This window comes from Heterodontus francisci, chromosome 28 (genome assembly GCF_036365525.1).
Source record: "Heterodontus francisci isolate sHetFra1 chromosome 28, sHetFra1.hap1, whole genome shotgun sequence".
NCBI classification, from domain to species: Eukaryota; Metazoa; Chordata; class Chondrichthyes; order Heterodontiformes; family Heterodontidae; genus Heterodontus; species Heterodontus francisci.
The window spans coordinates 34,760,859-34,783,545 of NC_090398.1; the positions used below are offsets into that span (position 1 = coordinate 34,760,859).

Genomic DNA, 22,687 nt, shown 5'->3' on the forward strand with positions numbered 1-22,687 from the left:
GATACTGAAGCAACCCATGTAGAAATTCAACAAGACCTGGACAATATTCAGACTTCGGCTGATAAGTGGCAACTAACATTCGTGACGCATAAGTGCCAGATAATGACCATCTCAAACAAGAGCGAATCTAACCATCTCCCCTTGACATTCGATGGCATTACGATCACTGAATTTCCCCACTATCAACATCCTGGGGGTTACCATTGACCAGAAACTGCACTGGATTAGCCATATAAACGCTATGGCTACAAGAGCAGGTCAGAGGCTAGGAATGCAGCGGCGAGTAACTCACCTCCTGTCTATGCAATGTCTCTCCAACATTACAAGTCACAATAAGGAGTGTGATGGAATACTCTTTACTTGCCTCGATGAGTGCAGCTCCAACAACACTCACGAAGCTCAATAATATCCAGGTCAAAGTAGCCCGCTTGATTGGCACCCCATCCACCGCCTTCAACATGCACCCCCGTCACCACCAACTCACGGTTGCAGCAGTGTTTCCTATATATGCCCTCTTTAATTACAAATATGAAGCTGTGGTCCTTTTAACTCAACTCTAGTCTCCTGACCATCTTCCATATTACTCCAAGGATAGTCTGTCTCCTATTGTTTACCATTCTCTGCCTGAAATGAAATCTCTTCTCATTATCAGCCTTCCTATCTCTCCAGCGTCTCTGAAAGTTTCCAAACTCGGGCCTGCAATTACTGATTTTTAGGGTCTATTTGCAATCATCTGCCAATGTGGTGGCAATTCTTATTTTCCTAACTTTATGTTCTTCTAGGTGGGGCCTTACGTCTGAAGGGAAACTATTTTAAAAAACCTATATTAGATTACTTCCCCAAGGGTCTTAAAATCTTGCTCAATCTTCATTGACATATAGCACAGATGAAACACCTTTTCTTCTCCCGAGCAACATGCAGAAATGTCTGACCTTATTCATTTTTTAGATTATTCCCGCTCTCCGCCACCCCCCCCCCCCCCCTCTCACCTGCTCAAAGCCAATTACAATTCCAACGGTTGTCAGTTTTGGTGAAAGATCACAGACCTGAAACGTTAACCCTGTTTCTCTTCCACAGATGTTGCCAGACTTGCTGAGTATTTCCAGCACAGCTAATTTGTATATTTGATGGACAAACTGCAATGCTGGTTTGCTGTTCAGAGAAATGTAATTGTATATTTATTGTGTTTGATTGTGTGCAGATTCTGAGAATTAACTGGGGTTTCACTAAAAAACATATAAAGAGACATGATTGAAACTGTGAGTTGTTGAGTTAGAATGTTAATGCTTGTAATGCTGAACTCTGAATAAATGTAAAAATGTATATGATTGACTTCAGTCCAATCTTTCATCAATTGATCAATTGAACGGGTTGCACACTCAGGAGGTCAGAGGCTAATTTTTATGCGTTGAAATTAAACACCAGAAAGTCGAGAATGTTTAAAGCAATTAAAGCATTAAAGAAAACTCTAACAGACCCTATCCTCAGGTGACCAAAAGGATATGAACTTAGTATTTATTTTTTGTGATGCTTCATATGCTAATCTTCCTGATGACTATTCTCGTGCTATGACTGAAAATCTGGAATCTTGCCGTTTTGGTTGAAAACTTAGAAAATAAAACGTTGTGTTGAAAGCATTTTCGCTGCTAAGCACTGGATCCTGTGGCTGTACTGGATGTGGAATTCTATTTATATAATGTCTTCAGTGAGATTCTGCACAGTGGGTGTACTGAAGATCGTATACCCATTGAATGGGATAACGTACAGCCGATGAAAAGTGTGATTGAGGAAAGATTATGGACTAATATTGTTGTCATAGAGAGACACAGCACTGAAACAGGCCCTTCGGCCCACCGAGTCTGTGCCGACCATCAACCACACATTTATACCAATCCTACATTAATCCCATATTCCCTACCACCTCACCACCTTCCCTCAATTCTCTTACCACCTACCTACACAAAAGGAAATTTACAATGGCCAATTTACCTATCAGCCTGCAAGTCTTTGGCTGTGGGAGGAAACCAGAGCACCTGGTGGAAACCCACGCGGTCACAGGGAGAACTTGCCAACTCCGCACAAGCAGTACCCACAACCGAACGCGGTTGCTGGAACTGTGAGGCTGCGGTGCTAACCACTGTGCCACCCCTGAAAAATAATGCTGCAGAGATAGGAAATCTCTAAAATTAAATGGATGGATGCAAGTCACCAACTGTCTGATTGTTTTACAAAAAGGAAAGGTTGTCTGAATAAATTGTTAGGGGTACAAGAGGAAGGGCATCCCACAATGTCACGCTTTCTATAGAGAATTGAAGTATTTGAGGTAATTTATTTTGGAAGTTTGGCTGCAAATATTTACTCTAATTTTTATTTAAAGAGAGAGAAGGGAATCTGTTACTTATATATTAATTATGTGCAGGACATGGGCATGAACTGGCGTTCACTTGACCACATCTAAAGAAACACTTACTGAAATTGGCTGGTTGAACTAGAAGGTGTATGCTTGCAATGCTTAACTCTGTGAATAAATGTAAAACTGTGGAAAGATTGGTTCCAGTACCATTCTTCACCAATTGGCTTTCTGGAGAATAACGTGATAGCAGATGATTTGGGCCTGACTATGGAATGTGAAATCTAAGATTTTTTTTTCCTCAGGCAGAAATCTACAACCCTAAAAGTCATTGTGACAAATCGCAGAAAGCAAGACTAAACTGCTGGAGTATGATTACCCTCTGATGTTCTCAGAGTCTGAGCTATATGATCATTAGGATAATTGAGTGGATATGTCGACATGGGTTTTGTCCCCACTGAAGAGTAAATAAAATATGACCTTGGGATTGTCATTTCAACCAGAAGTAAAATCTGTTATAAAGCATTTTGTGAGCTGGAAGTCCATCTGTTGTATACTGATGAGGATTTGGTTCTTCCATTCCTATCAGAAGTGGTCAAACTTTGATAGATTTCAGAAGGTTATTCAATGGAGGAATATGTCATAGACTTTAAAATATCGTATAAAATATTCTATGTAGCAATCCCTGATTTGGTGCTAACATTTAAATTGCTGGATTGCTAAGGAATCATATATGGTCAGGCTCCTGGTTCTATCTGGTGTTTGGTTCTTGGAAAGAGAGACTCCCAGTTGGATCAGATGTCTGTGGCCTGAAAACAATCATGGGGAAACAATCATTTCCTGCAGACTTGGTGGAACATGCTGTAATAACACAAAACATAGTGGATGCAATCAATGATTACCAGATTTAAAAATAGTTCTGATTCTGAATGCAGGGATCAACAATGCAAGTGTTACAAACAGCCATAATGAAGAAAAATAATCTTTAGTAGATCTGGCTATTTCAAAGGAAGATAGAATTAGAACAGCAATAATATGAGACTGAATCCCAGGAATGCTCCAGGAACAGTGAATAGGTGTTTCAGGTGTGACTGAAGGTACCATTATGAGATGAACTGCCCAAAGCAGAGAGGCAGAGTGTTCGAAATGACACATGGCACAGAGAAATATGAAGCAGAAGATGAAGATAATGATGAATCTGAACGAAGTTTTCTTGTCACAAGAGGTTTTAGTCTTGAGATGGATTTGTTAGTCAGTGGCTCGTTCATCCATACCATACTAGACAGCGCTTGCATTTTGATAAAATCTGGAACAGATTGGTTAAAATATTACCTAGATTCATTAAGTAGTGAGGATCGATGCAAGATTAAGGAGAATAAATGTCCGACTTGCTTTAGGTTTGGCGATGACAAAACATTCAGGTCACCAAAGAGAGTCGTAATGTCTGACTTGCTTTAGGTTTCGCGATGACAACACATTCAGGTCACCAAAGAGAGTCGTAATTCCACGTAAATAGTTGGAGTAAGTCATTTTACAAATTGATATTGATATAATCTTTAGTGTGATACCAATGTGTTTGAGTAAACCTTCTAAGAAAAATGGCACGAATAAAGCTTGACATGGAACGTGATAAGGCAATTACTTTTGGAAAGTCAGTGGATCTGCAGTTTACCCAATCAGGACATTATTGTCTCCCCTCAACAAAACCAGATGTTTCTCACCAGAGAGATAGACAAGTATTAATGATATCAGGTGATAAGAATCAAATATAAAAAGCAAATTTTCTTAAAGTTACATCAACAATTTGCTCAACTTACTTTTCAGAAAATATGGTCACATCACTAATCTTTCTGAAACACTATTTCCACCATTTTGCCAATCTGAGATACTACCCTTAACCACATCTCTCTGTATTCAATGGTGTCATCCCTTTGATATTAATTCTGCTCTTTGTCCTCCAACTTCAAATGGCCTGATTTTATTTTGGAGTCCACTATGTGGTACTTTATCGCAGGCCTTTTGAAAATCCAAATATCTTGCATCCAATTCATTATTTTGTTGATTTTCTTTTTACTGTTCCAAAGGATTAAACAAGATTGGACAAATATGCCTTTTCATTTTAAATCAGTCCTGACCACTCTTTATAATATTTCGCTTTCTAGATATGTTTCGATTACTTATTCGAGTGAATGTTCCATGATTTTTCCTAACACCAACATTAAGCTTAATGGTCTATAATTTCCTGAACGTGTTATTTTTAAATACAGGAATTGTATTAATTTCCTGAATGGATGCAATCCATTTGGGCCAAGTGCTTTATCGTCTATATGTTGAACTAGCTCTTCAACTATCTCCTTCTTTCTATCTTAAATGTCTTAACTTTTTATCTCTTCATCTAATGTAATGGCCGTTCTGTTCATCTACCTGATAAATACTGGGGAACTAATTATCCAAAATTCATTCCCTTTCATTCTCAATACTTGTGTTTTTGGCTGCTGTATTCATTTGTGGCGCTATCCCGATCCTGATATGTTTAGGTGTCTTCAGAATACTTTGTTATTTATTTTATATCCGTTGATAAATTAATTGCTTAGTTCCTCTTTGTCTTTGTAATTGGTTTTGTCTTGTTTCCTATCTGCTAAGTCTTCCTTTTCGCCATCCTCTGCTTTGTATTAGTGTATTTTCTTTAGTTTCTTTTGTTTCAATTGTATCGTTATCTCTGTTCACGTATGTCTCTCATTATCGGCTAGTTGGGTCTTATATTTTTAGTGTAATATGTTTATCCTGAACTCCACTGATTATCTTCTTTAAAATACTGCGTTAAACATGGCTGTTCATTCTCTTTGTCATTTCTTTTTACAGTTTATGTTCTCTAGTCCCCTGCTTATCCTCTCAAATTAACTATCCCCATCTATTCCTTTGCTGTTTATTTCCTCAGTATTTCTCAATCGTTATCCCCGTGCCTGTTTGGCACTTAATGCACGTAGATGTTGCTAAGAACAGTTTTTATGTTGAATGGCACTGCCTAATAACCTTTGTTCCAGTTCTCATTTGTTCGTATTTGTTGGGAGAGATGTAGAGGAAGCTGATATTATGATGGATCTGGTGGGTTTGGTTTTGGGTGTTTCTTCCCACTCAAGTATCCAACAGAATTTCACGACAGGGGAAATTACAGCTGATTATGGAGAAAGCCTAAGTATTCTGACAAGGAAATTGAAAGGTTGCAGCATTTCCTGGTTTTAGACAATCAAACTATGGCGCCATTTCCTCTGGCACATCGTGAAGAGTGCCACAACCTGAAGTGGATGGTTAATATGTAATGATATAGTGACTGTTTCAAAAGTGGATGTATTTCACAACACCCGTGACACGAACAACCAATGCATTCAATACTCAGCTGATGTTGGGATTTTCTCCAAATATATTCCGAAGCTCATCTTTTGTTTTACTCCTGCAGTTGAATGAGATAAAATGAATTGTTAACATTTCTGACTTGTGTTTGATTGTTTTTTTAGCAGTCATGAGACTTTGGACTTCAGGCTTGGACATTCATTTTCTTCCCTTTAATATAATGCAAAACACGTGTTGAATTTTGGCCAATGTAAAAATCATTTTCGAATCTCCTTGCATTGAGTGGAACGAATTAGCAGAGTCGGATGTTAAGGTTGGCCAATCATACTCCGCAATCCTCCACGAACAGTCTGTATCATCAGCAAACACAGAACTCTCTCCACTGTTTTACAGACACACCCAATGTTATCACGTGCTCTGACTCATAGATACACGATCCGCAACTTTTCCGGAACTATTCAAGTCTAAATCATTTTTTAACTCTGTATATTTAATTCGCTTACAGCAAACACTTAAAATGTATTGCTGAGATTCACATATTAGGAATGAATAGCTTTCATTTCCAATTCCACATCTACTAAATGTTGCTCCTCACTCATAGTAGGATTGAATATTGGACTGTCACACAATGGTCGGAAATTGCAATCCCAGTCATGTCCAATTGCACACCAGACATGGGAAAATGCCTGCAGTGGTTGGAATACAATGTTTTCAGGAGAAGGAACCGTGGAAAGCCACTGTCAATGTTGCCGTTAAAAGGCCACAGGGGCAGAAATATATTGGCCTACCGAGAAGGTTTTACAAGAACCGTCTTGGTGTAACTGGAAAGAGAGAAAAACTCATCTCTTTGGAGTGAGCTAAACATAAATTCTAATTCTCCAAAGAGAGATCTAGTTCGTATTTATTTAATTTTTAATCGTCCTTAGTATCAATTTCACGGGAGATTTCAGCACCTTCTTCAGTTCCTCTCTAAATTTCCTCTGGATCACTGCATAAACGAATGTGTTTGGACAGGAACTCAAAAACTTCAACATAGTTCCGGTTTCTGTGGCTATATATCCAGGGTTTGTGCGGTCACCTCGGTAATAATTGCTGTTTACCAGTCCAGTCATTGCGAAACTGATGACAGCCGTCAGCCACAACAGTATAAAACTGCCTGATATGCTGAATAATAAAATGATGGATTTTCTTCGGTTCACCATCTCTGGATCACATTGATTGTCACTTGTAGGATGCAGGAGTTCCCTTCGGACTCTGCTAGCTACTAAAATACGTCTGATTGTTAACGAATTGAACAAGGCAATTAAAGCAAAAGGAACCCAAACGACCCAGGCCGCATGAAACCAAATGTAGGCTTTACCGAGAGATGAAGAGAAAAAAGCTACACGTGACCTGCAGCCCCACTGCACTGTGTTAATTATTTGCTGGGGTTCGAAAGCAAACAAAAATGGAAAGTTCTTTAATAAAATCAGAACAGTTAACGTTGTTATAACGGCAACAGCAGTACTCTCTGTACAATGCCTTATTTTAAACTTCTGGTAGCAAATAACTACAAATCGGTCAAATGTGAAGGAGACAGTAAACCAAATAGACAAATCAAGGTTGACAGCAGCCATATATAGAATAAACTTACACACGGGAGTGTGGGACAGAAATGAAAGTGGAAAGTTAGAACTGAAAATATGGTACAATACTACATTGATGATCATGACTAGTAGATCCGCTGTTGCCATGGCCACCATGTAAACAGAGATACAATTAGAAAGGCCACAGTTTCTTCGGGATAGAATCACAATTGTCATCAAGTTCACTGTCAGAAAGAGAGAGGACATACATTACATAGGAACAAAGGAAATAGGAGCAAGAGTAGGCCATTTGGGCCCTCGAGACTGCTCCGCCATTTAACTAGATCATGGCTGACTTTCCCACACTATCCCCATATGCCTTGATATCTTAAATATTTAGAAATCGATCGATCTCTGTCTTGTGCATACTCCATGACTGAGTATCCACAACGTCTGTGGATGAGAATTCCAAAGCATCACCACCCTCTGAGTGATGATGTTGCTCGTCATCTCAGTCCTCAATGACGGACCTCTTATTGCGAGACTATGTTCCCTGGTTCTAGAACCCCAGCCAGGGACAACACCCTTCCTATATCAAACTTTTTGAGCCCTGTAAGGATTTTGCATGCTTCAATGAGATCACCTCTCCTTCTTCAAACTTCGAGAGAAAATAGACCCATTCTCCCCAATCTCTCCTCACAGGACAATCTCGCCTTCCCAGGAATCAGTCTGGTAAGCCTTCGTTGCACTCTGTCCATGACAAGTATATCCTTTCTTAGGTAAGGAGATCATAAATGTACACAATAATCTAGGTGCGATCTCACCAAGGCTCGCTACAATTGCAGCAAGACTTCTTTACACCTGTACTCAAATCCTCTTCCAATGCAGGCCAACATGCCATTTGCCATCCGACTTGCTTGCTGCACCTGCATGTTAGGTTTCAGTCACTTTCTGAGCAAGGATACCCAGGTGCCTTTGGACATTAACGCTTCCCTAACACATCTCATCATTTAAGAAATACGTTGCACTTCTTTTTTTTCCTAGCAAAGTGGTTATGTTCACATCTTGTCCACACTATATTCATCTGCTATGTTCTTGTCCACTCACTTAGTCTTTCTAAATCTCCTCCTCACAACTTACATTCCCACCTAGTTTTGCGTCCAGCAGACCCCCCACATCCAAATCATTTATATAGATTGTGAATAGCTGGGGCTCAAACACTGATCCCTCCAGTGTCCCAGTAGTCACGACCTGCTAACCTAAGGATGACCTGTTTATTACAGCTCTCCCTTTTATGTCCGTTATCCGATTCTCAATCCATGCCAGTATATTACCCACAATCCCAGGTGCTCGAATTGTGCTTACTAACCTCTTGGTTGGGACCTTATCGAACGCCTTTTGAAAATCCAAATACACCGCATCCACTTGTCCCCACCTTATCTAGTCTGCTCGATACATCCTCAAAAATCTCCACCAGGTTTGCAAAACATGATTTCCCTTTCATAAATCCATGTTGATTCTGTCCAATCTTACCATAATATTCTATGTTTCCAGTTATCACATCCACTATGATAGATTCTACCATTTCCCCACTATTGATATCAAGCTAACGAGTCTGTTGTTCCCCTTTTTCTCTTTCCCTCCTTTCTTAAATAGTTGTGTTACATTTGCTACCTTTTAATTTTCAGGAACCACTCCTGCATCTATAGAATTTTGGAAGATGATCACCAATTCCTTCACCATGCCTACAACAACCTGATGTAACACTCTGGGATGTAGATCATCAGGTCCAGAGGACTTATGAACTTTTAGTCGCATTAATTTCTCCACTAGTACTTTTTTTTAACTAATGCTAATTCATTTAAGTTCCTCATTCTTGCTAGCCCCTTGATTCTTTAGTATTTCTGGGTGGTTATTTGTATCTTCCTCTGTGAAGACAGGCACAAAGTACTAGTTTAATTTATCTGCCTGTAATGGACCCACATTTGTCTCTGCTGATCTTTTCCTTTTTACATATCCATGGAAGCTTTTACAATGTGTTTTTATGTTTCTTGCGAGTTTGCTTTCATATTAAATTTTCTCTTTTTAACTGTTTCTTAGTCCTCCTTTGCTGAATTCTAAAATGCTCGAAATCCTCAGTCTTACTATCTTTTTTTGGCAACTTTATAAGCGTCTTCCTTTGATCGAGTAAAATATTTAACTTCTTATGTTAGCTATGGCTGGATGACTTTTCCTTCTGCTTTGGTACCTCAAAGGAATGTACATTTGTTATAAACCGTGCATTAATTCTTTAAATGGTAGCTATTACCTGTCTACCATCATACCTTTTGTTTTAGATTCCAACTGTAACTTCTTCTTCTTCAGCAGACCCTCGGGAACAGGGATGACTTTCTTCCACTCCAGGGTTGTGGGTCCTCAGCTGACTGAATAGTTCAACCCTATCTTCCAGGTCCCGAGGTTCATTTTGAGAGGGCAGAAGATGCTTGTGCGTGGGCTCTTTTAACATGGGGTGGCCGGTACACATCTACTACCACACCGTCCAAGCGAAGCAAGGTCTTTATCCTGCAGCAGGGATGGCCGAGATGATTGGAGACAAGGCTCTGCTACACAGACGGACACGTACACATGGCCGGCATGTCTAGCTGGTGAGCCCGGATGCAGGCCCTGTTGATCTGCGTCAGGATGTTCTTGAAGGGACAACTGAAAGCCTGCTCCAAGGTTTCCCATGACAAGAGCTCCCCAGGACCCCTCATGGAGCTGGCAGGAATAGGTAACACAGCCATTTGACCCCTCATACATTCGATATCATTTGTGTTTAGATTTAACACCTTAGTTTCGTATTAAACAGCATCACTTTCAACCTTAAATTCAAATTCTTCATATTAAGGTCACTCTTCCTTTAAAGGCTGCTTTAAAACGAGATTATTATTCAGCACATTCTCATTGCACAGTACCAGATCCAAAAGAAAGCCCATTTTCTGGTTTGTTTCGCAACGTACTTTACTTGAAAATCATCCCATATTTATTCCAGGAATTCGTCCTCCTCAGCATTGGCTGTAATGAGGTTTACCCAGTCTGAATGCAGAGTGAAGGTTCCCATGATTAGTGTACTACCCTTGTTACATACACCTCCAGTTTCCTGATTGATACAGAGCCCTACATTACCACTATTGATTGGTGGTTTATAAACAACTCCTATCAATGTTTTCTGCCCCGTTTGATTCTTAGCTCCACCCAAACTGATTCTCCAACTTGATATTTCGATCTAAGGTCTTCTTTCACTAATGTTCTGATTTCATCCTTTATTAACAATGCTACACCACCTCCTTTTCCTTTGCTGCCTATACTTTCTAAATGTCAAATACACTTGCTAATTCTGTTCCCAGTCTTGGTTCCCCAGGAGGCATATCTACCTAATGGCAATTAGATCATCCCAGTTTACTGCTATTTGTGCCATAAATTCATCTACCTTGTTGCGAATGCTGTGTGAATTCAGACAGAGTATCTGTAATTCTGTCTTTGCTATAATGTTCATAAACTGCAGCCTTTTAATAATGTTGCAGTGTCTCTTTGAAATCTATATAAAATTATACATACCTAAGCCAACATGCAGCATCAGCAGAGAGACAGTAAACAACAAATAACAACAAACTGGTTACAGTGACTCACCTGGAACAGCAACAGCTGCGAGAATTGGGTAGTAAATATCCTTTATCACCAGAATAGCTGGTTGCCCCATTTTATGAGAATAGATTAAATCTGAAACAGCTGAATGACTCTGACTGGGGCAGGCTGAGACAATGGAAGGGAGCTTATATTCATACACATATCAATCCTTCATGCAGCCAATCAGGTTCACGATTATCATTAGCTACATTCATTTAACAAATGCACTCAGCTGAATTGTTTTTGTTTTGTTGTGTGATACGTCAGATTAAGAGAACAATAACATTGTTATTGGGCAGTTTAAAGAAACACAATTAAAACAATACTCACACAGTCATAATCACGGAAATATACCTGACAATCAATGTCCCAGACACCACCTTCATCATTCCTGCAAATATCCTGTCCCACTAGAGATGGTGGCACAGTGGTATACTGTCAGAGCGAGTTGCCCTGAGAGTCCTCAACATTGACTCCAGACCGCATGAAATTGCATGACAGCATCTAAAACATGGGAATGGAAAACTCCTGCTGATTACTACATACTACCCTCCCTCAGCTGATGAATCAGTACTCCTCCATGTTTAACACGACTTAGTAGAAACAATAAGAGTAGAATGAGCGTAGAACCTATTCTGGGTGGAAACTTTAACGTCCATCATCAAGAGTAGCTCGATAGCACCACTACTGACCGAACTGGCAGAGTCCTTAGGGAGAAATCTTCCAGACTAAGCATGTGGCAGGTGGTGAGAAAACCATCAAGATAGAAAACCCGACTAGATATTATGCTCATCAACCTGCCTGCTGCAGATGCATCTGACCATGACAGTAATGATAAGAGTGACCACCTCGCAATCCTTATGACAATAATGTCCTGTCCTCACACTGTGGTTCTCCTCCATTGTGTCGTGTGGCACTACCACAGTGCCAAATAAGATAGATTCTGAACATAATAATAAAAGCAAAATACTGCGGATGCTGGAAATCTGAAATAAAAACAACAAATGCTGGAACCACTCAGCAGGTCTGGCAGCATCTGTGAAAAGAGAAGCAGAGTTAACGTTTCGGGTCAGTGACCCTTCTTCAGAACTGAAAAATATTAGAAAAGTCACAGGTTATATGTAGGTGAGGTGGGGGTGGGGCAAGAGATAACAAAGGAGGTCGAGATTGGACCAGGCCACATAGCTGACCAAAAGGTCACAGAGCAAAGGCAAACAATATTTTAATGGTGTGTTGAAAGACAAAGCATTAGTACAGATTAGGTATTAATACACTGAATATTGAACAGCAGCAAGTGAAAACCTGAAAAAAAAACAGTGGGTAAGCAAATTGAACAAGCTAAGATGAAATGAAATAAATGCAAAAAAAGATTGTAAAAAAAAGGAAGAAAAAATAACTAAAAATGAAAGTAAAATGGGAGCTGTCATGCTCTGAAATTATTGAACTCAATGTTCAGTCCGGCAGGCTGTAGTGTGCCTAATCGGTAGATGAGATGCTGTTCCTCGAGCTTGCGTTGATGTTCACTGGAACACTGCAGCAATCCCAGGACAGAGATGTGAGCATGAGAGCAGGGGGGAGTGTTGAAATGGAAAGCAACCGGAAGCTCAGGGTCCTGCTTGCGGACTGAGCGGAGATGTTCCGCAAAGCGGTCACCCAGTCTGTGCTTGGTCTCCCCAATGTAGAGGAGACCACACTGTGAGCAGCGAATACAGTATACTACATTGAAAGAAGTACAAGTAAATCGCTGCTTCACTTGTTAACGTTTCGGGTCAGCGACCCTTCTTCGGAACCATACCTGGCAGCTGAACATACCTGAACATACCTGGCAGCTCAAAACTGAGCATCCATGTGCGCTGGAAGCCATCAGCAGCAGCAGAATTGGATTCAACCACAATCTTTAATCTCCTGATCTGGCATAAACCTCAGTCGTCCATTATCAAACCAAGGGATCAACAATGGTTCAATAAAGAGCACAGGAGAGCATGCTAGGGGACGCATTAGGCATACATAAAAATGAGGTTTCAACCTAGTGAAGCTACAACACACGACATGCCAACAGTGGATGCAGGATGCAATATACAGAGCGAAGAGATCCCACAGCCAATGGATCATATCAGTCTGAATGGTGGTGGGCAATTACACAACAAAGTGGTGGAGGAGGCTACACAAATATCCTCATCCTCAATGATGAGGAGCCCAGCACATTAGTGCAAAAGACAGGGCTGAAGCATTTGCGACCATTTCAGCCAGAAGTGCCAACTGGATGATCCATCTCGGCCTCCTCCTGAGGTTCCCAGCATCACAGATACTAGTCTTCAGTCAGTTCATTTTATTCCACGTGATATGAAGGAACGGCTGAAGGTGTTGGATACTGCAAAGGCTATTGGGCCTGACAACATGCCACCTGCAGGAATGAAGATTTGTGCTGCAGAATTAGCTGTGCCCCTCGCCAATATGTTCCGGTACAGCTATATCACTGTGGAAAATTTCCCAGGTATATCGTGTCCACAAAAAGCAGAATAAATCCAATCCAGCCAGTTAACACCCCATCAGTCTTATCTCGAGTATCAGCAAAGTGATGGAAGGTGTGATTGACAGTTCTATCAAGCGCCTCTTAAACAGCAACAACCTGCTCATCGACAGTCGTCTTGTATTCCTCCAGAGCCGCTCAGCTCCTGACTTCTTTACATTCTCGCTGGAAACATGGACAAAAAAGCTGAACTCGAGGTGAAGTGAGAGGGATTGTCGCTGGAGGCTGCATTTTACAAGGTGTGGAATCAAGGAGGCCAAGCCAAAATGGTGTCAATGGGAAGAAAGGGGAAAACTTTCCACTGGTTGCAGTCATACCTAGCACAAAGGAAGATGGTTGTGGTTGTTGGAAGTCAATCATCTCAGCTCCAGGACATTGCTGCAGGAGTTCCTCAGGGTATTATCCTAGGCCCAACCATCTTCAGCTGCTACATTAATGACCTACCTCGCCAACATAATGTCTGAAATATGGATGTCCGCTAATGATTATACGATTTTCAGCACATTTGCAGTTCCTCAGATATTGATACAATCCATTTCGATTTGCAGCAAGACATGAACAACATTCAGGCATGGTCTGATCAGTAGCACGTAACATTCACGCCACACAATTACCAGGCAATGTCAGCTTCCAGCAAGAGAGGCTAAACATCTCTGCTTGACATTCAATGGTGGTACCATCACTGAATCCCTCTTTATCGATATCCTGGGGTTACCATTGATCAGAAACTAAGCTGGACGAGCCAGCTAAGTATTGTGGCTACAAGTGCAGATCAGAGGCTAGGCATTCTGCAGAGTGTAACTCACCTTGTGGTCCCTCATAGCCGGTCCATCATCTCAAAGGCACTAGTCAGAAGTGATCTAATTCTACTTGCGTGATAACACTTGCCTGAAATAATGTTACTCCAACAGAACTCAGGGAGTTCGCTACCATTCAGTGCAAAAAACCCACACAATCAGCATCGCATCCTCCACATTCAACATTCAATCCCTCCACCGCTTACATACATTGACAGCATTGTGTACCATAAACAAGATACACTGCAGCAACTAACACACTTCTTTCGACAGCACATTCTAAACCACCTTGCAGTACAAGGGTAGCAGAAGCATGGGAAAATCACCATCTGGAAGTTTCCCTCCAAGACACACATCATCCTGATTTGGCATTGATCTCCGTTCCTTCTCGTTCGCTGGATAAAAAACGTCCCCCCTTCACAGCACCATTGGTTTATCTGCACCAGGTGGACTGCATCAGTTCAAAAAGGCAGTATCACCACTTTCTCAAGGGCAGTTAGGGTTGGGCAACAAATGGTAGCCTTGCCCACAACACATGAAGCAAATAAAAATCGATCAATTGTCCCGGAGAATTATATAAAGGGAAAAGGAATTGGAGCTCCTATACTGTGCAAAAGACTTCTTTCTAATCCGAAATGTAAAAGGTCCAATAAGGAGTCAATGTAGTAATCGAGATGAAGCCAAATCAGATAAAGGAAGTAAAAGTGTAGGAAGGATTGGGCAATAGGTAAGGAATAACTCTCCTCATCTGCACTTCTCCGCCGAACAGTCTCAGAGAAGGTACAGCACGGGTTAGATACAGAGCAAAGCTCCGTTTAAACTGTCGCTGGGGTGTAGGATTAACCCGGGGTCACTCAGGCTCGTGCCCGGCTCAGGCTCAAGACTCACCTGCCTCTGTCACTGAGACGCTCCTAAATCACTTGCCTTAATGTAAGTGGATGCCGGGTTTGGGAGCAGGATAGGCACACGGGGTAAGGACAACAGCTCATGTGGAGGATAAGCATCAGTAATCCCTCAGAGGTCAGAACAGACCAGTGAGACTCAGAAAAGTAAACTTGTGCTGAATTTGTGAGTCTTGCATTGTGGAATGCTTTAGAATTTGATGAGAATGTTGACCCATTGAAATCTTGCCCTAATGGGATGAATAGATACTATATGACTTTATTACAACTGTAAGGTACCGTGTGTACTGTAAATATGGACTGAAATGACTGAATTAACAATGTAACTGATCAATTTTCGGCTTAATACTATGACGACAGCTAGAGTTATAGAGTAATACAGCACAGAAACAGGCCCTTCGGCCCATTGTGTCCGGACCGACATTACTCTGTATCTAATCCATGCTGTACCTCTCTGGCGAACGTTGATGGGAGAGTACAAACAGTGAGGTCTGGGACCAGTGCCCTCATGGGGAGGACTTAAAGGTGCCTTCTAATTGACTAGTTAGCAATATTAGTGCTCCATGGATGAAAGGGGCAGTGGCTGAGTGGATACGATATAGGCTAAGACAGTGGACAATGGTTGTTACAGACTGGAGGGAGGTATACAGTGGAGGTTCATATTAGGACCACTGCTCTTTTTGATATATACTAATGAATTGGACTTGGGTTTACAGGGCATAACTTCAGTGTTTGTGTCATCTGCAATGTAATAAGCAGAGAAGCCAGTAGTAGCAGACTTCAGGAGGATAGAGGCAGTCTGGTGAAATGAAACACACAAGAACAAAATAATTAGGAGCAGGAGTAGGCCAATTGGCCCCTCGATCCTGCTGCGCCATTCAGTGGCTGATCTGATTGTGATCTCAACTCCACTTTCCTGTCTGCCCCTCATAAACCTTTACTCCCTTGTTGATCAAAAATCTATTTAACTCAGCCTTGAATATATTCAATGATCCAGCCTCCACTGCTCTCTGGGGAAGAGAATTCCACAGACGAATGACGCTCTGAGAGAAAAACATTTCTCCTCATCTCAGTCTTCAATGGGCGAGCCCTAATTTTAAACTGTGTCCCATCGTTCTAGACTCCCCAACAAGGGAAAGCATCCTCTCAGTACCACCCTATCAAGTCCCCTCAGGACCTGAGATGTTTCAATAAGATCACCTCTCATTTTTCCAAACTCTGGTGGGTATAGACCCAACCTGTTCAACCTTTCCTCATAAGATAACCCCTTCATCCCAGGAATCAGTCGAGTTAAACTTCTCTGAACTGCTTCTCAAGCAATTATATCCTTGCTTAAGGAAGGAGACCAAAACAGTCCACAGTACTCCAGATGTGCTCTAACTAAGGTCTTGTACAGCTGTAGCATCACTTCATTACTTTTATATTCTATTCTCCTTGCAATAAACAGCACCATTCCATTTGCCTTCTAATCATTCGTTGTACCTGCATAGTAACATTTAGTGATTCACTTACTAGGGCACCCAGATCCCTCTGTCCCGTAGAGTTCTGCAGTCTTTCTCCATTTAAATAATATGCTGCTATTTAGTCTTCCTGACACATTAGATTCCACCTGCCTAATGTTTGCCCATTCTCTTAACCAATCAAAATCTCTTTTTAGACTCATTATGCCCTATTGACAGCTTTCTTTCCAACCTAACTTTGGACAGACACATGGCAGGTTAACTTCCATGCTGAGAAATGTGAAGTGATGGATTTTGGAAGGAAGACTGGGAGAGGCAATGTAAACTAAATGGTACAATGTTAAAATGGGTGCAGGAACAGAGAGGGCTTACACATACAGGAGCTGACAGTGTCTCTCTCTATCTCTCTCTGTCAAATCATCTCTCTTTCACGCTCCCCCTCACACTGTCTCTCTCTTTCTTTCTCTCCTTCGCCCTCACCCAGTCTCTCTCTCTGTCTCCCTCACCCTGTATCTCTCTCTTTCTCCCTCACCCTGTCTCTCTCACCCTCTCTCTCCCTCACCCTGTCACTCTAACTCTCTCCCTCTCTCCCCCTCAACCCATCTCTTTCTCTCCCTCCCTCACCCTGTCTCACTCTCTCTATCTCTATCTATCTCTCCCTGTCTCTATCTCCATCACCCTGTCTCTCTCTCTCTCTCTTTTCACCTTCTCTCTCTCCCTCTCTCCCTCACCTTGCCGCTCTCTCTCCTTCACCTTCTCTCTCTCTCTGTCTCTCTCTCTCTCGATCCCTTACCCTGTCTCTCGGTATTACGGTAAAATTAGCACCGATAGTATTAGCGTAAAATCGCCCCCAGTAACATTAGAATATGGACACCACCAGTTATTCTAAGGAAGAATCACAACCTTTAACGCTAGTTCTGGTATTGACTTTACTCTCACAATACTGGTGGTGATTCTAAGTTAACATATCTGGTAGTGACCTTATTGTAACATTACTGAATTACTTAATATTTCTGTAGAAGTGCTAACAGTGAAGGCAGTAACGCAACAAACCTCAGTAATATTAGAACAGGGTCGCTGTCTAAAAATATTCGTGCAGGTTCATCCTCAGTAATGCAAGGGTAAATTCACCAGCGATGTTGTTAGTGCCAGGAATGGCACCATTAATGTCAGATTCGGGTCACCACCCATAATGATAGAGTAGTGTGATCACCCATAATGTTTGATAGTTACCACCATTAACGACAGGGTTGGGTAGCCACGAGTAATATTAGAGAAGGGGAGCTGCAATGCAGATAAACTCCCAAAGCAAGTGGTTTGCAACTGGCACATATCAATGGAATGAAGCGGTGCAGAATATTCCTTTTGAGTACTGAATGCCTTTTGGAACTTGTACATTTGTTAACTGCCAAAAATGATTGTTGGTGACTGTCCAACATTATTGCTCTTGAACGTCCTGTAACACGTCTGGTTATGATTCTACGCTAACATTGCTGGATGTGATTCTGGTCTAACATTGCACTATCAGTGCCTCAGCCCATCCTCAGCTGATCCCTTCTTCTTTGCTGGAGAATTGATTCTCCTTAAAGAGTTTAAAATCTTCATTCCTTCAGTAGTGAGAATGTATAGATAACATAAAAGTTTTCAAAGCTAGGCACGCAGCAGAAATTGATGATGATTTTGCGCTTGGGAACAACACAACCTCTTTTGTCCGTCATGTTGGACCTTGTCTTTTGAACCATCTGCTGTCCCTTCTGGCGAAGGTAATCCTCAGTTACAGCTATTGAGGGAGTTCCAGGATCTGGTCCAATTACACAAACTTCCATGCGAAATAGGCAGTCAAAACTCCCTATCTGTTTTCACAGATGAAGACTGGCCACTTGAATGAGAGAAGGTAAGCACGAACATTTCTAGAAATAAAAGTAACATTTTGTTCCATATCTATTTGCAGCAAACAAAACAATCTGCTTGCTGCCATTGGATGGGCAAAAGCTCCCGCTGGCACTTTTGGATGAGAGGGATACCTTTAGTTCTGTCTTGTTCCTCCCAGATCCTCCTCAACGACAATGGCGCCCACGGCCTGTCTTGTTACACCTCAGCGGCCACCATCTTTATGAGTGCCGTGGAAATAAATTCAACTGATCAACTTTTAATCGGGCAGGATTAAAATATTGAAAGGACCGACTGAAAGAAAGATTATTTATAGTTTTAAAACTAATATATTTTTAAAGAGGCAGTATGTTACCAGGTTTGAAACTTTTACCCCAACTGGTTGCTGGTTGCAACATTAAATTTAATCAAGTTTCAGCATCAACTCATTAAAGTCTGCGAGAAAGGGTTAAATTAGGGTTAGGGTTAGGTTTTGGATTAGGAGACGTGGGTTAGATTTGGAGTTTGGATTAGACTTTGGGTTACAGTTAGCATTATGGCTAGGGTTAGGGGTAGGATGACATTTAGGGTTAGGGCTAGAGTTTGAACGGTTGTTGCATTAATGGGTAGTGTTATGATCTTTCAGTTCTTTTTTTGGGGGGTGGTGGGTGTGGAAGCTGTGTCCCTTTAAGTTTGAAAAGGGAGCAGTACTGCTTTAAGGCAGCAAGCTCTGGAGAATTGCATCAAATAATGCATTTTCGTTGCCCCTAGATACAGCCAATCAGAGACTGTGAGTCAAAGAGTGCATTCTCGTTGTCCGGGATATAGCCATTCAGGACCAGAGATCGAGAGATACATTTGTACACTTTAATTTTGAACAGGCTTGTACTGGAAACAAACTGCTCTAACTCAGAGAAACAGACAGACAGCTGTTTGTTAACACCTGAAAGGAGATCTCTCAGATATTTAAAATGAAGGAAGAGAATTTAGCCTGTGTATTTATTATTCTTTCTTAAAAATTGCAAAACTTCAAGCCAAAACAATAATTTAAACTGACGGAATGGAAGTTAAACTATGACAACTGTTTATCCCTCAAAGATTCTAAAGCCAGATTGATTCATTCAGAAGTATTTGCAAGTTGTTAAATGTTGAAATTCATCGCTGGGGAAGGAAAGCATCAATTTCAAATTCTGAGTTAGACGATGGACTGATCTACTGTTGAAGAATCTTTTTTCACCCATCAGACGGCTGTGAGGATTTCAAGCAACATTGAACTGTTCCACATCCGGCAGAAGTGTAAATTTGCAAGGACTCTAATTTTCTTTCTATTTTAAATGTTGTTTATATCTTAGCTGTGTTTAAGAATTTAGTTTTTTTCCCTTCTAATTAAACAGTTAATTTGTTGATTTGAAGACACCTGGCTAGGTTAACCTCATTCGGGGGTTAATAGATGGGACAATTTGGCTGGGTATTTCTTTAAATTGGAAAGATTAAATGTTATGTTTGGTGAACAGAGGAGAGACGGGATTGAATTAACAGTGTGTTTCACCAACCACAATCAGAATCGTACATTTTGATTGGGGGCTTTGAGAGGAGCGGTTGGTTGTGACAGTAGGGTAAGGGTTGCAGTTAGGTTTTGGGTTACGTTTGTGTTAGAATTATTTATAGTGTTAGGGCTAGGTTTAAGTTTATGGTTCCAGTCAGGTTTAGTGTTAGGTTTGGGGATAAGGTTCGCGTTCCATTTAAGGTTAGGGTTATGTTTAGGGTTACATTTAGAGTTAGGGTTAGGGCTACAATGGCATTTAAGATTACTGTTACAGACAGGGTTAGGTTTAGGTTTAGAGATAGTGTTAGGGTTGGCAAAGAGAGACAATAAACGGGCCTGATAGGAGCATGGAGACAGCGAGAGTGAGAAAGAAAGACAAGCACCTTTATGATAATAGAACATCTCAAGACATTTCCCAGGAGCATTGCAAAATTTGTCAGGAAGCCACATAAGGAAATATGAGCACAGTGCCCAAAATCTTGAACAAAAAGTTTCCTTATACGTATTTTCTGAAAGGAGGAGAGAGTGATCGTTCGAGAGGCTAAGGGTGGGAATTCCAGAGGGAACTGAATGAACTGCCGCCACCAATGGAGAAAATTAAATCTGGGATGTGAAAGAGGCCAGTATTAGAGGAACATAGAGACCTCGGATGTTTGTAAAAGCTGTAGGAGGTTACAGAAATAGAAAGGGTTGTCAGGGCTGGAGGTGTTTACAGAGATGGAGAGGGAAGTAGGGCTTGAGGAGATTGCAGAAATGAAGAGGAGTGAGGTCAGGGAGGGATTTGAAAGCCAGATGGAAATTTTAAAAGTGAAGCATTGCTTGCCTTGGAACGAATTTACATCAGCGAGCAGGACTTGGATGACCTCAAGTTTATTGAGGGCTGTATATGAGAGGTCATCCAGGAGTGCATTGGAATAGTCATGTGTGCAGGCAACAAAGTCATTGTTGCGGGTTTCACCAACAGATGAACTGAGGCAGGGAGGGAGTTGCATAATTTTCCAGAGTTGGAAATAAGCAGCCTTAATGATGGCAAGGGTATGCTTTCGGAAGCTGATCCTATGGTCACATATGACACCAAGGTTGTGAATGGGCAAGTTCAGCCTCAGACAGTTGCCATTGCAATGCATGGGGAGTCGGTGACTAGGGAACGTTGTTTATGGAGAAGGTAGAATGCAATGGCTTCTGTATTCCCAAACTTTAGTTGGAGGAAATTCCTGCTCTTCCAGTACTGCATGTCAGATAAGCAGTCTAATAATGTAGATAAAGTGAAGCGGTCGAGAAAGGTAGTGGCGAGGTAGAGCTGGATATTGTCACCTCACATGTGTAAACTGACATGTTTTAGGGTGATGTCATGTACTAGCAGCATTTGGAAGTGAAATAGGAAGGGGCAAAGGAAAGATGCGAGAAGGGGGAATTGAAGACATTTCAGATGAGCCTCTAGTGAAGATTAGATAGCTAGGAATACAACTGGCTGAGAGTAGACCCACCCGGTTATACAACAGTGAAGAGGCATTGGAGGAGGATGGACTGGTTAACCAAATCAAAGGCTGTATACAGTCGAGAAGGGCGATGAGGGATAATTTCAATTTGTCACAGTCACATTTGAGCCATTTCAGTTATATGACACAGCAAAAACCTGATTGGAGAGATTCAAATATGGAGATGTGGGAGGTGAAAGCATGTTCAAGGGTGTTGGAGGAGAACGGGAGGTTGGAGACTGTACAGAAATTTGCAAGGACTGAGGGTTAAAGTGTTTTTTTTTAGGAGAGGGTTCAAGAGGAGTGTGAAAGAAGCTGAGGAGTGGGAACTGTTAACAATATCAACTAACATGGGAACAGGAGGGTATTGGCCCTTTCCATCTGAGCAGCTACTGAACTGAGGCACTGAGGGTGTCAGCTCCAGTGCCAGGCCCGACCCTGCTCCCTCACCCCAGGTCTCGTATCTCCACCCTTGGCCCTCGACTGGGCTTAACCAGATGCCAACTGCCCCGACAACATCGTCTAACTTGGTGCCAGGATGAGGGTGGGTGGGGGTGGGGGTGGGGGTGGGGGGAGAGACAGAGAGAGACAGCAATTACTTGGTGGGGGAATGGAAGGCAGCTTTACTCAATAAAGCGTTTCCAAAAATTAAACAAACAATTATAATCAACTGACACGAGATTTCCAGCATCTGCAGCATTCTGTTTTCAGAAGAAAAAAGTTTATTTCCACTTGAAGAGATGTGAGGAGCTCAGAATCAAACCAGTGGTAGTGTTGCTTCCATTCCTGTCCCGCAGGGGTCACTCCTGACTCTTACCCTGCCCCATTTTCATCCCTGCCTCAGACGATCACCTCTTGCCCACTACCGCGCTGCCCTTTTGTTTGTATGTGCAATGCCCTTGCCAGTGTATTTCCAGATTTCCAGCTGTTGGCCTCCTCTTGCCTTCTGCACACTGTTCTTTGGCATATGCGAACCCCTCACCCCCAGTAATCACCACCACCCCCCCCCCCGCCCCCCCCCCCCACCCCCAACAGTGTATAGTTTGGTTCCTGCAGCTGTTGATTACATCTTTCCCATTGGGGATAAATATTACATTCATGAACTAGATCACGGGAGCCGCCTCTGGGCTGCACTCAGTTGTTTTGTTTATTCACGAATTGAATCATTGGTGA

The 22,687-nt window shown here is 41.7% G+C and overlaps 1 protein-coding gene across 1 annotated transcript; it reads right to left on the reverse strand.

Moving 5' to 3' along the window:
* Window positions 1-6,606: 6,606 nt before the first annotated feature.
* LOC137345207 (probable G-protein coupled receptor 139) lies at window positions 6,607-11,005 on the reverse strand. Its single transcript, XM_068008670.1, has 2 exons — window positions 10,936-11,005; window positions 6,607-7,511 (listed from the first exon to the last, which is right to left on the reverse strand). Exons 1-2 carry the CDS (start codon window positions 11,003-11,005, stop codon window positions 6,607-6,609), a joined length of 975 nt encoding a protein of 324 aa, XP_067864771.1.
* Window positions 11,006-22,687: the final 11,682 nt, after the last annotated feature.